We start from the raw sequence: 15,709 nt of genomic DNA on the forward strand, positions 1-15,709 counted from the left end.
TGGAGCAGCACTTCACCCTCCCACTTAAAGCTTCACCAGGGGCTAGTCCTACAAGGAGAGACTCTTTCCTTTTGCTCTTGTAACAAGTTAATTTTAAGACACTGAGGGTGAAATTCCTAGAAATTGTTTTTTGCCTGCAGAGCATAACCAGAAATCTCTCATCAGATAGGAGCTGCCATTCTGTGTTCAACACGTCCCCTTGTCACAACCACCTCTTCTCTTTACTAGGGAGCCCTCCAACAAGTACTAACAAAGTAGAAGCTTCTGGAAATACAAACTTTGATCAATAATAATTCTGTTCTTCACAACACTCAGGAAAATAATGAATCCTCCATTTCATGTAATTATTATTTAAACAGCAATGTCTACACGGTATGCAAAATAAAACACTAGGTTTCTTGTCTGGTACCAACTACACAGTCACCTGCAGCTCAACCAGCTCCTGCTGATGCAATAACATGTAGCACTTAGTATGTCATTGTCCTACTGTATTACAAAACACCACAAGTAATTTTCACCGCTATAAGACAGAACATGACAAAAGATCATGGCAACCATGGACTTCCTTTCAGTCTGCGCCAGAAGTACTCCTGATCCAAACTTACCAGCCCAGCACAATCCAGAGTGACTTAGATGATGTGGAGGAATATGCTTTGACTAAAGAGATAAAAAAAATACTATAATATTCTTATACCGAAATGCTGCTGCATCCACTCCCAGTGATTTATATTTGTAAAAGCAAATGACACACTACTGCTACTTGCCTGACATGTGGATACGTCATCACACACACATCTCCCAGAATGCTTAATAAAGTAGATGCTTAACTAACAAAAAGATAAAGTGGGTAATTTCCTACATACTGATTAGAACTACTCTATAACCCACACAAAGAAATCCTGTGAAGAAAGCAGTGATGTGATTAAAACTGGAGTGGCTGCAACTATCATATTCAGTGAAATAATCAAGGAATGGTCCCATGAAACTGTGTCTGAGATAAAACCCTGTCATTAACTGCCCTAACAGTCTGTCTACATCCTGCATCTAACAATGCATGAACATGGAGAAAATACTCCAGAAGGTGCCTTAGATTAATTTGGATAATATTTCTGTAGTGTGATTCACTCAGAAAAATAAAACTGAACATTTATTTCAGTGTCCATGGCACTTCCTAATTAGCCACTCCTTGTGCACAGCATAAATTTGGGCCTCTATGAGTTACAGCACTGAGGTTTCTATGACCAAAGCAAACCCATGAATACAAGAGGGCTCCTTGCAGGTGTGAGCTTGCACAGCCAGAACCCACTGCAGGACTGTGACCAAACAGACATCTTCATTACGGTATTTGTAATGGTGCCGAGGAATGTTTCCCTAAGAAAGCCAAACCTTGTAATTAACATACATAATATTTCCCTCTGGATGAGATCAGCTAGAGCATTGTAATTGTTATCAGTTATTCTTAATAACACATCTCTGATTAGGATGCACACACTCGCAGTGTCTCGTTTGCTTACTTCTGGCTTGGAGTAAACTTATTACGATGGTGCAACCCAGCTGCTCTGCCACCAGGTACTGGTAGCACATGCACTTGTCTGGACACAGCACTGCCAGCTCTGCTATTTTACTTGATGTTGCTCCAACGCACCCACAACTTCTGAATTATGGGATCCAACCTCAGCAGTGAGTTCCTTTGAAGTGACGCCTAAACTGCCAATAAACTTGCACTGGTAACCTGTGCCACCCACTTCTTGCCCTTCCCTGAAGGGCCATAAGAAACAAAGTACTCTCGCAGACACACACATCCCTCCCTCAAAAAGTGGGCCCAGAAAGGCGAGGAGAAGGAAGAACACGTCGGAGGTGCGAAGGCGCCAAGGTGATCTTTGAACAGTCGCTCGCCACGGCAGCCCGCGGAGAGACGAGCAGCCCCCGCCCGTGCCGCCCGGAAGAGGCTGCAGGTGTGCCGGCCGGGGCAGGGCGGCTCCCGCTCGCCGCGCTCCCCGTCCCGCACGGAGCCGGTGGGGGCGCCCCCGCCGGCCCGCGGTTCCCGCGCCCCCCGTCCCGTCCCCGCCCCCTCCTGACGGCGCAGGGGGGGCGCAGCGGCCCCGCGGCCGTGGGCGCGGAGTGTGGGCGCGGAGCACGGCCACGGCCACGCCAACCGCGCCCGCTGCCCGGCGGGGACAGCCGCGTCCCGCCGGGCCGGCTGCTCGGCGGCACCGCCGCGCCGTAGGAAGGGAGCGGGGCAGGAGGCAGCGGGGGAAGGAAGGGGGCAGCCCGGCGGCTCCGGGCGCCTCGCCGGGTCGCACCCCGTGTCCCCGCCGCGCTCCCCGCGGGGAAGGCGCCCGGGTGCCCTCCCGCCCGCCCCTGACCCGGCAGACGCCGGGCGGCTCTCGCCGGCGCCACAGCCCCGTCTCTGCCACCCCCTCCGCGCCGTACCCGTCCCGCCGCTGCTGCTCCCGGGCCCGTCCTGCGGCTGCAGCCCCGGCCCGGGGGGAGCGGCAGCCCAGCCGCCGCTCGGGCAATGAATGGAAGTGCACCCAGCGGTCCCCGTCCTCCCTCCCTCCCGACCCCGCACAACTTCGGCGGGGCCGCCGCCTTACCTCTGCCTGGCAGAGGCGGCTCCTCCGCGCTGGGGCTCTGTTGTCGCCGCCGCCTCCGGCCCCCGCCCCGCCGGGCTCGCCCTTTTCGGCTCCCGCCGCGACCATGCACCGAGAGAGGAGGACTTGGATCCCGCTGAGCGCCGACCCGGCCGCCCTCAGCCGGAGGGAGGGAGGGAGCCGCAGCGAGGGGCGGGGAGGGACGGGACGCGGCCGCCCTGCCCTGCCCAGGACCGGCCCCCTCGCACTGACGTCCCCCGCTCTCACACCGCCGGCCGCGGCGAAGCGCCCGCACCAGGGCCGGGCGGGAGGCGAGCGAAGGGAGGGAGGCACCGCGTCCACGGGCGGCCTGGTGTGCCCCGGTCAGCGTCACAGCTGCGGGGACAGGCTCTGGGAACAGCAGGAATAACCTCTGCCCTGCCATCCTGGCGTTTGAATAACCAGGGCTTCTCGTTTTACCCCCTCCGACGCAGCCGGCCGAGAACGGGCGCTGGGCTGCGCGACTGGCGGTGTCAGACCCGGTACTGTCCACTGCACTGCGCATCCCAGTCAGTCTGCTCCACTGGACCTAGCCATGGTGGATGCACTGAATGGAAAGCAAGAATGGTAAACACCAACTTGCCCTGTCTCCAAACGTTCGTCTTAGTCTAGACCTTGCAATTTACATTGTAAGAAAATGTCTAAAAATTTGCCAGCGATAGTTTTCTTTTCAAACCTTTTCCCCTCAGAATAACTAACTTCCCACCAGTCTCCCTTTCAAATCACAGTTAACACTCTTCCAGTTTCAAAGCAGCACTCTGATGACCTAGGCTTTTCCAGGACTTTGTAATTTTACAGATATCTTGAGATGTCTAGTGCTAAGCACATATGTATCTACAGACAGTGACACTCATTTAAAGCATCTGCAGAGAAAATTAAGGTTTAGGCTTGGATATGTCTCTGCATGCCTCTGCTATCCCCTGCTGTTGCACCCCTGTGCAATATGCTGATCGTTGCAAGTGGATGACAGGTGTCTAACTTCATAGAGCTCATCTCAGTGTCAGCTTCATTTGATAGATTGGAATTGGCTGTTGCAATAGATAAAACCAGCTGCTAAGTGAGTCAATAAAATAAATCACTGGGTCTCAAGAGACATAAATGAAGTGCTACACCAGTGCAAAACTTAATTTGCTGCAGCTAAAGCTGTTCTCCTCCTGCAAAAAAGTAAGGAGTTCTCTTTTCACAGCTATCAGAATGATATCTTTCACAAACACTGCTTTTACTTGAAGCTATGGCTTTGGTCTGAATTACCTTTTCACTGTGATGACACAGAGGGATCGGTACAGGCTGGTCCTGCTAACTGCTGGGACTCCAAAGTCTTCAACTGTGCAAAAGCATATTCCATCTGACTGGACCCAGCTGGGGGATCTGTGCTTTTTTTTTTGGAGCCCACTGCTCAGAAAACCAAAAGTCAGTTGTTTTCCCAAGTACACAGGTTGACGAATTCAAAAGAAGCATAAAGCCCCAAGAATTATGTTCCTGTGGCAGAAACATTAAAAACATACACAGCTATTTACTCTTACTGAGAAGAGAGTGTATGCTTTCATGTCTGATTATTGTCCAAACTTGTATCCTTATGTTACTTTTCCTCTTTCTGGACAATTCATCAAATGAAACATTCTTTAAAAAAGTTTTATTAGACATAGTTTTGTTTGTTCCCTTTAAAGATCTGAAAATTCATTTTCTACAAAATGAAGGTGTCTTTGTATAGCTGAGCTCTCTCTGATCTCTGAGAGCAGCTGGAGACAATAGGTCTGTCCAAAAATAAACACCTCTTTAAAGAGTATTTTAACCCAAGAGATTTCACACAAATAGTGATGTGACAACATTATTCAATAACACAAAACTAATATAACAGTCATATTAGTTTTCAAAAAGTTGTGGGCCTTTTGCATTCCAGTTTTGGAATGACTTTGAGCTAGTATCCATAATAATGGATCTGCTACTTTTGGATCAGCGCTTTCTGAAACAGATAAATGCTCCATCTGTTAGAACCATGATAGTCCATCAATAACGTGAAACCAAAAAGTATAAAATCTGCATTGCAAATATGGATGTAGCAAATATCAGTTTTCTCACTGGTCATCTATTAATTTTTAAAATGATAAGTTAAATGCTAATTGATTCAACAAAGCTTACCCAGAACGAAAGGAAATAATTATTAAATCATCTCTACTATCTTCATTTATGTAGACCGCTTTTAAACCTAGACACTCGTGTGTCCAAATCACATATAAGTCACACAGCAATTAAGATATTGGATAAAGAATCATGTTGTGATGGTTGCTGCAGTACTGGAGCTAACTGCAGCAGTAACCTCTTCTTCCTCCTTCATTAACTGTTTAAAAATTGTTTGCTATTTAAAAATACACAGTAGGAACAATTACACAGTGCTGCTATCAGTTAGTGGTAATGTGCAGGTTTAGCCATTGGATAGAGTAATTACTAATGGAAATGATAACACCTGATAATAAGCAAATGATAACCCACAGAACAGTCTGACCCCATTGGATGCTGTCTGGTCCTCAGCACGTATTGTTTTTACCATACTACCCTAGATGGCTTGCCCTTGTGTGGCAAGCTCAGTGCATCAGGTTGTGGAGCTGAATGAGTCTGTGGCTTACAAAAACAGCCATAAGCAGGCTGTTTTTTCCTACCTTCAGTAGGAGGCAGGAGGCAGAACTCTGAAATCCCCTGATTCAGCCCTGCAGGCCAAGGATTGGGACCCAGACAGATCTAAACACAGCATATAATTTTCTTAATTTGAACTTCTTATTTATTTGGAATTGGTGTGAGGAACTTGGTATTTCCTTCTACCAAAGCAGTAAGGTTCTAATGCTAACTAATTACTATATTGGCTTTGATGTGCAGCTTTAAACATTTTTATTTTGCTTATCTGAAGCCCAACTGCACAAACAAATAACTCATCACCAGAACTTAGCACATATGCATTATCCAAACAGGAAATAGAGATGTCAAACAAGCACACTTTGGATTAAGTAATATATGAGATGGAAAAGATGATACAATGTTTTTTCCTCTTGCTCATAGATTTTCCCAAGTATTAACTTCATAGGCATTCATCTGTTTAGACAGTTTTCCTCCCTAAATATTGGTTTACTTGTAACCCTAGAAAGTACTACCTGACCTCATTTTGATTGATCGATTTAAATTCTCCATGGACCGTTAGAATGAAGGATTATTTTTCCCCTGAAATTTCCTGAAGTTCACCTGAACAAATACAGCCTTGGATGTGGCCCAGAAAACATTCTCTGAAGGTTGTAAGAATAGAATATAGACAGGGCAGACAAAACAGGACAGCAGACAGTACAACCAAAGAGACTATGAGATCCAAATAACTAGCAAATAACACATAGGTTGGAAAGAACAGACACTATTTGGCTCAAAATAAAGTTCTCACTTAGTCTGTGAATAGTCACTGGAAACTATTAAAAATATTGGAGAAGATACAAAAATGTCTTTATGGTACTTACAAAAAGCTAAAATTGAACTCAGGGAATATCATGTATACATACTACAATTAGAAGAGACTAAACAGCAAATCAATCTCAACTTTTTAAGCTTCAGATATATTCATGTTAGATTTGTTCCCTCATGATATTTACTTTCCTGTTTCTTTCTGTTGTTCTTATTCTTTTAAAGTTGCTGCTGTTCCAAAATCTTTTCACTGTAGAAGAACAGAATAAATCTCAATATCCTATTGAAATTAATTGTCTGACTATAGAAACACACAGGGAAGAATTTTTTTGGAGTAAAATAATGTTTAAAAAATTATACACTTGGAACTTGTCCCAAGAACTCCAATGAAAATGGAAAAAGAGGAGTTAAAGAGACAGAAGATGGTGGGAAATATATAAAAGGGAGGACTCAACTCTGGAAGAGTCAGAGGGAATTGAGTGAGGACACAGGTGTTATTTTATTGTGGGATTTTTTGTTTTTCTACCCCAAATAAAAGTAAGATGTAAAACATCAGCTGAAATAAATCTCCAAGAAAATGTGTCTATCTCAAGTAATGCTTGTTTTTGTTTGCAGCTTCAGAAATCTCAGTTCTTGTAAGCACTTAGTTATGACATTTAATTTTTCAGTAGTTCATTTCTCTGGTGTAAACAAGTACATAGTGTTACAGAAAACAATCTGATCCTTCTACTGTTTAGCCAGTGACAGTAAGGACAAAAAAAGAAGACATTTGAAGAATGGGGAAACCCATCTATTCATAATTGACACTTCAGAAGCAAATGAGAAATGAGAAGAGGCTGTGGTTAAGCTGAAAAGGTCATTCAAAATTAGCACCTTATGCTGTAGATGATAAAAAAAAGGTGCAAGAGCATCTTGAGAGGATAGTAGCAGTACTATACTGTATTGATAGATTTCAGAAAAAAAAGAATTTTAGAGTTCAGACCTAAAATAAAGTTTATGTGAGAGTTTTAGCCATGGATAAACAGCAAAATTACTGTCTCAAACTTGTTATATACAGAATCAATGCACAGTATCTACACTATTTGCATGTGATGACCGAGGGAGAGATCAGTGCTGAGTAGCAGAAAGCATGGAGATGTTTCTCTCTGCCGAGAGTAAGGAAATGGGAAGAAGGTTTGGAAGGAAAGACTGGGATCTGTCTTATACCATACTGAATTTGAATTGATGGCTTAATTCCAATAAATGCAGAGAGATATCTTGATATTTTTCATCTCTACAGGAGAAGGATGTCTAGAGTGACTCAGGAAAATTAGTTTAATAACCTGCAGATTATTCTGATACTAAGAATAAATGAAGAGGACAAAGGACAGAGCTGCTTAAGTTTCCATGGGAAAGCGATGAAGAAAACACTCTTAGAGACCTACAGACCAATGCAAGGCAGCAGCATGAAATCATCAAAATAAAAACAAATTGAAAAAATAAGGTCAGTTAAAACAGTATCAAAGAGTTGAAGACTTTTAAAAAGAATGCAACATGAGAAGAGACAAAGGCCTTTGGTGGGTGTCAAGAGACATCTGTTGACCCTGGTTGAGTATTCTGAGGTCTCAGATTCCAGCTCTGAATCAAGCTTGGTGTTTTGCAGACACTAATTGTTAAACTAATTTGGGACTCCGCCAGCATGGTACAACAGAGGAATCCACCACTGTACTTTAAGAAAGCTGTAATTGAATGCAGACTCAGGCTCACTGAAGTGATCCAGATTTGTCACTGTGTCTAATCTGTATTTTTGAATCACATATTATTGTAAGTATTACAAAAAAAAAGCTGTCTAGCCAAATAAATGTTGCCTGACACAACAGCAGTAGCAGCTGTTTTATCTCCTTTCCCATAATATGGGGCTCTAGGACAGGGAATATTTTAAAGTGCACTTTGAGGCAGTAATTAATGGGAATTTAAATTAACAGTATCCTTTCTACTGAACAAATCAAGACATCCATTAGGTATAAATAATTAAACAGGCTAGGTTTTAAATATGATATTTGTCTATTGAAATTCCCATATTAATAATCAGCTATGCGAATCTGTTTATCTTCTAATGTCTTAAAATCTTGCTTCAGGTCCTAAGGAGTGCTAAGAGAAAACATATACAATCAAATGACTGAGCAAGCAGGCTACTATGCATATAATATTTGAAATTACTCTATCAACTCATATATTGAGTTGAAAAAAGCAACTCAGATACCTTCTTCAACTACTAGCTTATTTATTGCAAATGAGGCATTTTCTAGGACTTTTTCCAGAATATCTTACAGCTCTATTGCCTTTGTTACAAATTATAAAAGGAAATAGCCTAGTGCTATTTCTAGGAATTATATATCTCAAAATTATTTAATATGTTTCTTTCATTGCTAACATCACTAGAGATAGGAAAATCTCCAAGACTGTAACACTGCCAAGTTTTTCAATGCAATTTAAAACTTGAAGAAATTGCTTAAGAATTGGAAAGATTCACCCAAACTATCCAAAGAAATTCAGTGAAACAGTCTTCTTACTCCATATTCCCGGTTCTAGAACAACTGCTTGAAACATTTCTCAGAATTAAAATGGGCATCCCAATGAGCAATCCTGCCTAGGCAATAATTCAGCCATAATTGCACTAAAGTTTCCATAAGCACCATGTGGCATGTCAGTGAGAACCAGACTAGCACAGATCAGAGCAGCAACAGACATCAACTACCCCTGCTGGCACTTTGTGCTGGTTTTGAGCTAATTTCAACACATTCCCCACACTCAAGGACAGGAAGTAGATTCCTAGCATATCTGGATGCTCAACATTGTGCACACCAACCATGGCATTGCCAGGATGGAAAAGAAGGAACACACAATGATGCATATTGGTTTTTGTGGGAACCCCCTTTGCTTTGTTTTGTTTTTTGTTGGATTCCCCTTTGCTTTGTTTGTCATGTAGACTACCCCATTTCCACACCTTATACTCTAATAAAAATGTTCTTACAGAAGATACAATTATGCTTTCCAGCGCAGGAGTCTGAATTAGTAGTCTATCCTCATCTTTACTTCTCAGCAACCTGTAAAACAGTACTTTAGGGTGCTTTTGAAATCCTTTCCCTGTTTTATCTCACGTGACTCTAGTTTCATTGTTTTCCTTTCCTGCTCTTATCACAAATGTACTGAAACTCTTCCTACTTCTGAATATGGATAATATGAAATTATCACATCCATCTTCAAAATGAAATTACCTAATAGGCCCAATCTATCAGCTTTCTATTTCCAGACTGTGTAAAAGAAGGATGGAATTCTCATTTATACGTATATGGTTAGCCATATTGTCTTGAATCACACTTTCAATCTTGATCCTTGTTTCTCTCTCAGGAGCATTTAGTTTTTGTTTTGAGGATTATTGAAAGCCAAATTGGAAAGCATGCAGTCGAGCACTTTTGCCAACACTATACATCTTGGTTAATCCAGAACTCTGAAAATAAATTAAAGGTAAAAACAAAATACAGAAGGATTTGTTCTGTGTTTAAATTTGAGCTTCCTGAGAAGTAACTCTTTTCCCATCTGCTTGCATCTTGCCACAAACTACTCTAATACACTCAAGATTAAAAAAAAACCCTAACCTTTGGAGGACATATTGTACAACAACATCTTTATTAAGAGAATGTATTTATTTTTTCCAGAAGGCAGTTAGCATATCAATTAGTAATTAGCCCATATAAAAAAACCCCCAAAACCAAAACCACAAAACAAAACCAGCTTGAGACAGTTTTAGCTGCAGAATACAGCAACACCCATCAAATGTGAATTTAAAATTATAACATTACAGGTCAGACATACTCTTTCTCAAAAAAGCCTGCAACAGCATTAACACATCCTGTGGGGCTACATCATGTTCATGTTTATGGCCTCACAAGAGCACTAATCTGACATGTGTCAGATTAAAAAGCTTCAGATGTCCTAAGCAGCCTGGAGGCATACAACTGCATGTCTCTTCCAAAGAACAAAAGATATGCACTGTACATACTGACATCAATTTGGGGACAATCTTGTAATGTGGAGGATCACATACAGCGTCTATATGACTTGGGGGAACCTGGATATTGCTAAAAGAGAAGATTTGTAAATTGTGAAAATGTTTTTAAGATTGAAGAGTGTATTTTTTGATACAGCCTGCACGCTGACACCAGGAGGCTTTTTTCTGTCAATCACTAACACAAGTACACACTATCAGTTACAACACAGCAACTTCCTTGTAACCAGGCAAACTACAGAGTATTATGAAGTTAACTTCCAGGACATGGCCACGTGTTCCGAATTTAAAAAGAAAAATTAATGTAAGAAGTACTAAGAGCTTTAACCATGATACTTTAAAAACTCCAGCACTTTTGAAATGAGATTTCGATGTTCATTGCAGCATACAATACTGAACTTAAATCAGCCTAAACATTAGATGCTTTCAAGGAACATATGCTGAACAAACTGTGAAGACTGAGCAACTATTGGCTTAAAACTAGCAAACAGACTTGCTAATTTTACCCTATTTAGAAGAAAACATATAACCTCAGAACTTGTTCAGAGAGCTCGAAAAGAGCCTACTAAAAACTCCCAAATTTGTGTCAGCACACTTACAATTGTTTCAGTACCCAGAGCTTTTAATGACAAAGTATTAAATTATTTTTTGGATAATAATGTAAAACCAAACTAATGCAATAAACCCTTTTTTTTACATAACACACTGAAGTGTCTTCAGAAAGAGCATAGTGCTGCATGAAGCTTCTTTGAAAATATTGTGCCTTTTCATTAAAAAATGGCATTTCTGTAAAGTAATACTCTAACTTTGTATTTCCACTTAATAATAGCTTGTATGTATCCCTAAGCCACAAAACGTTCATTGAGTGTTTTGGTTTTAAATTCCATGTAATTGAGCTTACTAGATTTTAGCAATAATGAGTTGTGTTGACCAGAAAGCTGCCTAAAATAAACTTCAAAAATAAATCTGATGACTGAGAAAACCTTGCTGAAGGAGCCTGTAATTAGTATTTATGGTATTTTCCTATAGGGAACATTGTCTTTCTTCAGTTATTCACTGGAACCTGAACTGAACCTGAATTGAACCATATCAATTGTTTGATATGGCATTTCTATATCAACTGCAAAAGAATGTGAAAATCAGCCTCAATATAAATAGATGAGACCTAAAGAGGAGCTATTACTGGTCTACAGGCTGAGGATTCTGGACTACAGGCTGCTAAAATTCTTTAGGGATCTAGCCCTATGCTAAAATACATATTTCTCACTACCCTTTGCTTTCCTTTCAACTAATGACTGGCATTTTTGTAACACTTCCTTTCACCTTATTGCTTATTTACCCTTTAGGTGCGTATCTGTGTATGTTAGTGTGAGAGATTTGGTGGGATCTTGAACTCAGGATTATACCTACTGCATTATCAAACTCAGAATTCGAATCCCTTAATATAGGTTGATGGCACTCATGGAAAATGATAATTTTTTTCACAGCCTTTAAAGTTATTTACCCTGTAAGTACTCCAGCACCATCTTGCTACAAGGTACGTAAATTTCTCTTCTGTGCCATGGGTTTGTATTTGTGTATGCTCAGTGATAGCCCTGTCTTCTGATGAGTCAATTGCCTTGTCTCTGTGAAATAATCAAATAATCCTACTCCCTCTTACAAGCTTGTTTGACTGCAGCATAAAACTTGTTTCCACAGTATCTATCCTTGTTAAAGACAGATGTCTTGGATCACACACTTAGAAGTGCAACAACAGCTTTTTATTTCTCAAAGATTCTCTCACGTGCTAAGTTATGCCTAATCTTTAACTATGTTGTAAACAGGAATCTTTAAATTGCATTTTTATGATTTTCATCTCCAAAAGAATTAAATTAGCTTTTAAGATGTGATGAATGATCTCCATTAAAACAAAAATGCAAATGATTAGCTGGAATTAATATTAATTAAACACTACAGTGATTTCCCAGCAATTCATGCATTCCTCATTCTATTTCCTTATATCTAACAGATATGATGGAATCAAAATAATAGCTTGTAAACAAACTATTGGCATTTAGCTGGAGATGTACTGATATTGCAAGGACACTGCAATCATGAGAATAATAAGGAAAAAAGAAATAAGAAATGAGAATTAAAATACCACAACTGATCAAAAGTGAACATTGTTAATAACAATAATTACAGGGCTACTAAAGGTAAGAGGAAAGAGAAAGGAAGCAACTAATTACAGAGAAAAAGAAGGCATATATTGATGAAGAATATGTTGCACAGTCATTAGTGCATGCTTTTCCTGCAGTACCAAAACATCCATAAAGAGTGAAAAAAGAAAATTCCAACTTCCAAAACCAGAATAATAAAAATTGCAATTTCAACATATAAGATCTTACATAGCTATTACCTACACCTTCGAGCTTGGCATCATAGCCAAATTCAATAATTATACAGTACATCAGCAGTAATTCACAAAATAATACTGTAGTGGCCACCACACAGTAATAAATGTGATTAACTATCCCACGGAAACCTTTAAAGGATGAGGTTTTGCTAGGTGAGCCAGTTTTAACAAAATGACCAATTTCAGCTTAAGAGTTTTTTCCTAGATATTTCTTATTTGGTAGTCAAGGGAACTATATATGAGAAAGTGGGAGGTACATTTCAAAAGTCATTGAATGACAAGTAAGCACAAGTCCTATTCTCACATCAAAATTAATTCACTTGATGATCTTTCCTGCAAGTCAGACTTGGATACAAATTATTGGGATAGCACTTGGAGAAAATCTTAAAGAAGAAAATTTCAACTATAATTTAGCCCTCTTTGCTCCAATGGAGTGATGCATCATGTTTTGTCTGGGAATTCACAGTATGTTCCGGATGCAGTTAGTACAAATAGTCATTCCAAGTGCTGTGGGAATAAAGGAGAGGTGCAAGATGATTATGAAATGGCTCCATCAAGCAGTTTCTGACCAATAGCTAGACAGTTAAAATTAGGACTGAAATCACAGTTAACATAAGAATATACATTCTGGCTTTGGAACAGCCAAAAAAGAAAACCAGCCTTGCATGGCAAAGTGCACATTTCCCAATGATATAACAGCAGCAAAATTAATAAAAACCTAAACTAAGGGTACATCAGGAGCTTTTATGTATGTCCTCTACTTCTTGTGTGTATGCCAATCTTCTGGATTCACGTTTTTGGAACAGTCACCATTTCTAACAAGTTAAGATTCCTGTGGTTTTGACTATCTGATTTCAATCAAAACATCTGACTCAGAGCCAAATCATGGTCTTTCTGAAGCTGTAGGCCAAGTGGACTTCAGGAAGCCCAGACAGAGCATACGCAGTAAAACAAATAAAAAGTGTAGTTTTATCTCCTATCTTTCACCTTAATTAAATTATTATAATGGCCCTGAAGCTCCATTAGTGCTATTCAAATCAGAGTAAATTAATCACTCCCTCTTAAAAAAACCAAAATCAACAACGAAATAGCAATCCATATTCTTTTCTTCACAGTTTGCTCATAAAAAATAAAATCCAGTAAATAAATATTTTTCAAGTCATGGCTCTATTAGATAATTTGAACGATGGATTTTTCTCGTGTAAATACAAAGAAAAAAGATCAGTGGAGTAACTCACAAGAATAAAAATCAAGTTTTTTCCCCTAATCTTAGGGAAACCATATTTATTACCAGAGAAATGGATGGTCTGTGCCAGTATTTGAACAAGTGATAATCATGGCTTGAGGCAGAAATCCAAAAATTGAATAAATATGATGAGGTTACACACTTAGGCAGGTAGTGAATCATCTGAGTCATCTTTTGCCCCAGAGATTAGTCTTCAATGGAATTACTCTGCACTTAGGACCTGTTAAAGAAAAACAAATATATTAAAGTGTTTAGCTAAAGTAACTTCTAAATAAGGAAATAAATAAATCAAAGTCTTGGGGTAACATAGTTGTACAGTAAGTGGATCTACATTCAGCATCTTTACATGGCTTTATTTTCCTCATAATATTCAAACTAATAAAAATGAAAGATATCTTTTTTACCCCATTAGTACACCATTAATTTACCCCATTAGTACACCATTAAAATTCAGTTTCACTGATTATAATTCATGATGGTAGTAATTTTATTTTACCTATGTAATTAGGATTTCCTGTTGGTTTTTTCCTTTCAGTTTTTCTGATTACAGTCTTTCTTTGTTTAAATACAGCAGGCATTTATGTCTCTAATGTCTGCCCTAACAGCACCAAAAAAACCCTTACCAGAGACAGTGAAGAATGCATAAATGAGTGACCCTTAGACTTGCAGGTCAGTAGAGAAAGTTGATATAATTCACCCTCAACAACAGCACATTCCGTTAACTCAGCTGAAGTTGCTAATATCATCACATTTACAATAGAGATACATTTATGGCTGGAAGATTCCCACAGGCCTGCCAGATTCCTCAAGGGGATTAGCACTTGTCTGATTGCACTACACAACAAAGACATTGTTAAAATATCTGTGCATCAATCAAGAGGAGACTTTGAAGTTTAAAAAAATAAAACAACAGTGCAGGAAAAAGGAGCAACTACAACAGTTAGGTGGATTTATGTTGATCAGGTTTTGTTAAATGACACATGCTCTGATGAGAGTTTTATTCTTAATTTCTCATTAACAGATTTAGAAATAACCTTTTTTTAAGAAAATCATTAATATCAATAGTTATTTGAAAGTATTTCAGCTTTCTGTGATCTCTTCCCACAAAGAAGAAGATAGCAAAATAGAAAAGAACATTAATCACCATTAACATGAGTCTCAGACTTTTAATTAACATAGTGCAGAGCCTGAGACTGCACTTCCTGAATGGTGTTTCCAGTGTTCCTTCCTCCCAGCAGCTAATTTCAGGTGGTGCAGAAAGTCTGAGGTGTTGGACCTATAAAGAACAGGGTGTAGTAATTGCCAATGCCTTCTCTGTGCTTTGTAGGCAATGCATAAACTTCAGATGTATAAAATTTGCTGATAAAAGTGACAATTAACAATATCCACATCATTTCCTATTAGAATAAAGTCACTGTGCTGAAATTTACTGTTGCAACCTTACAGTAAACATATAGAAATGTACAGGCTTTTATTTTTCTGATTTACAATAATAGTTTCTGTCACTGTTTGGATATGGATCCAAGCTAAATGTCATACACCAGAGGTGTCAACTCAAGGTGTAGAATATACCAAAACCGCACTATGATTTCCCCAAGAAATTTGCACTAGCTGCAGGAGCGGACTTCTCAGAACTTCTTAGGCAAGTCCAGTAAATATCACAGTTTTAAGAAATGTTCCAAAAATACATCTCTGCAAAAGCATCTCTAACAGAAAAGTTGTAGAAGTACTAAGGAAGGTCAATATACACAGATAAAGTGCAGCACATATATTGAAAGCACAGAGAAAAGCAGAGATTTCCTTACTGCTCTCCTTATTACATTTGTCCCTGCTACAAACAAGCCTTACAGAAGTTTATACAGTTCTGAGTTTGTAGCTTGTATCATGCTTGCAAATAATCTGACTTTTTTTTCAAATAGCACTGAGATCTTCCAATGAAGTCAGAGGGT

General features: G+C 39.7%; 2 protein-coding genes across 3 annotated transcripts in view; both read right to left on the bottom strand.

Annotated features, from left to right (window-relative positions):
• LHFPL2 (LHFPL tetraspan subfamily member 2) overlaps nt 1–3,203 on the bottom strand; it is a 125,516-nt gene extending 122,313 nt beyond the window's left edge. The window contains exon 1 of one of the 2 annotated variants that reach the window (XM_051788121.1): nt 2,598–3,190. Coding sequence is in view for 1 of the 2 variants with exons in the window: in XM_051788126.1 (XP_051644086.1) it covers nt 2,598–3,138 (541 nt within the window). In the remaining variant the exon portion in view is untranslated. Of the gene's footprint in view, nt 1–2,597 lie in introns of both variants that reach the window. The other variant, XM_051788126.1, reaches the window with a different exon arrangement.
• Nucleotides 3,204–9,789: 6,586 nt separating this feature from the next.
• The window catches only part of ARSB (arylsulfatase B), a 78,106-nt gene continuing 72,186 nt past the window's right edge, over nt 9,790–15,709 (bottom strand). Inside the window, exon 9 of the transcript XR_007904627.1 lies at nt 9,790–13,980. The gene's annotated coding sequence lies outside the window, so the exon portion shown is untranslated. The remainder of the gene's footprint in view (nt 13,981–15,709) is intronic.

Source organism: Manacus candei, unplaced genomic scaffold (assembly GCF_025592945.1).
Source record: "Manacus candei isolate 608988 ecotype Guabito, Panama unplaced genomic scaffold, ASM2559294v1 h1tg000024l, whole genome shotgun sequence".
NCBI lineage: Eukaryota > Metazoa > Chordata > Aves > Passeriformes > Pipridae > Manacus > Manacus candei.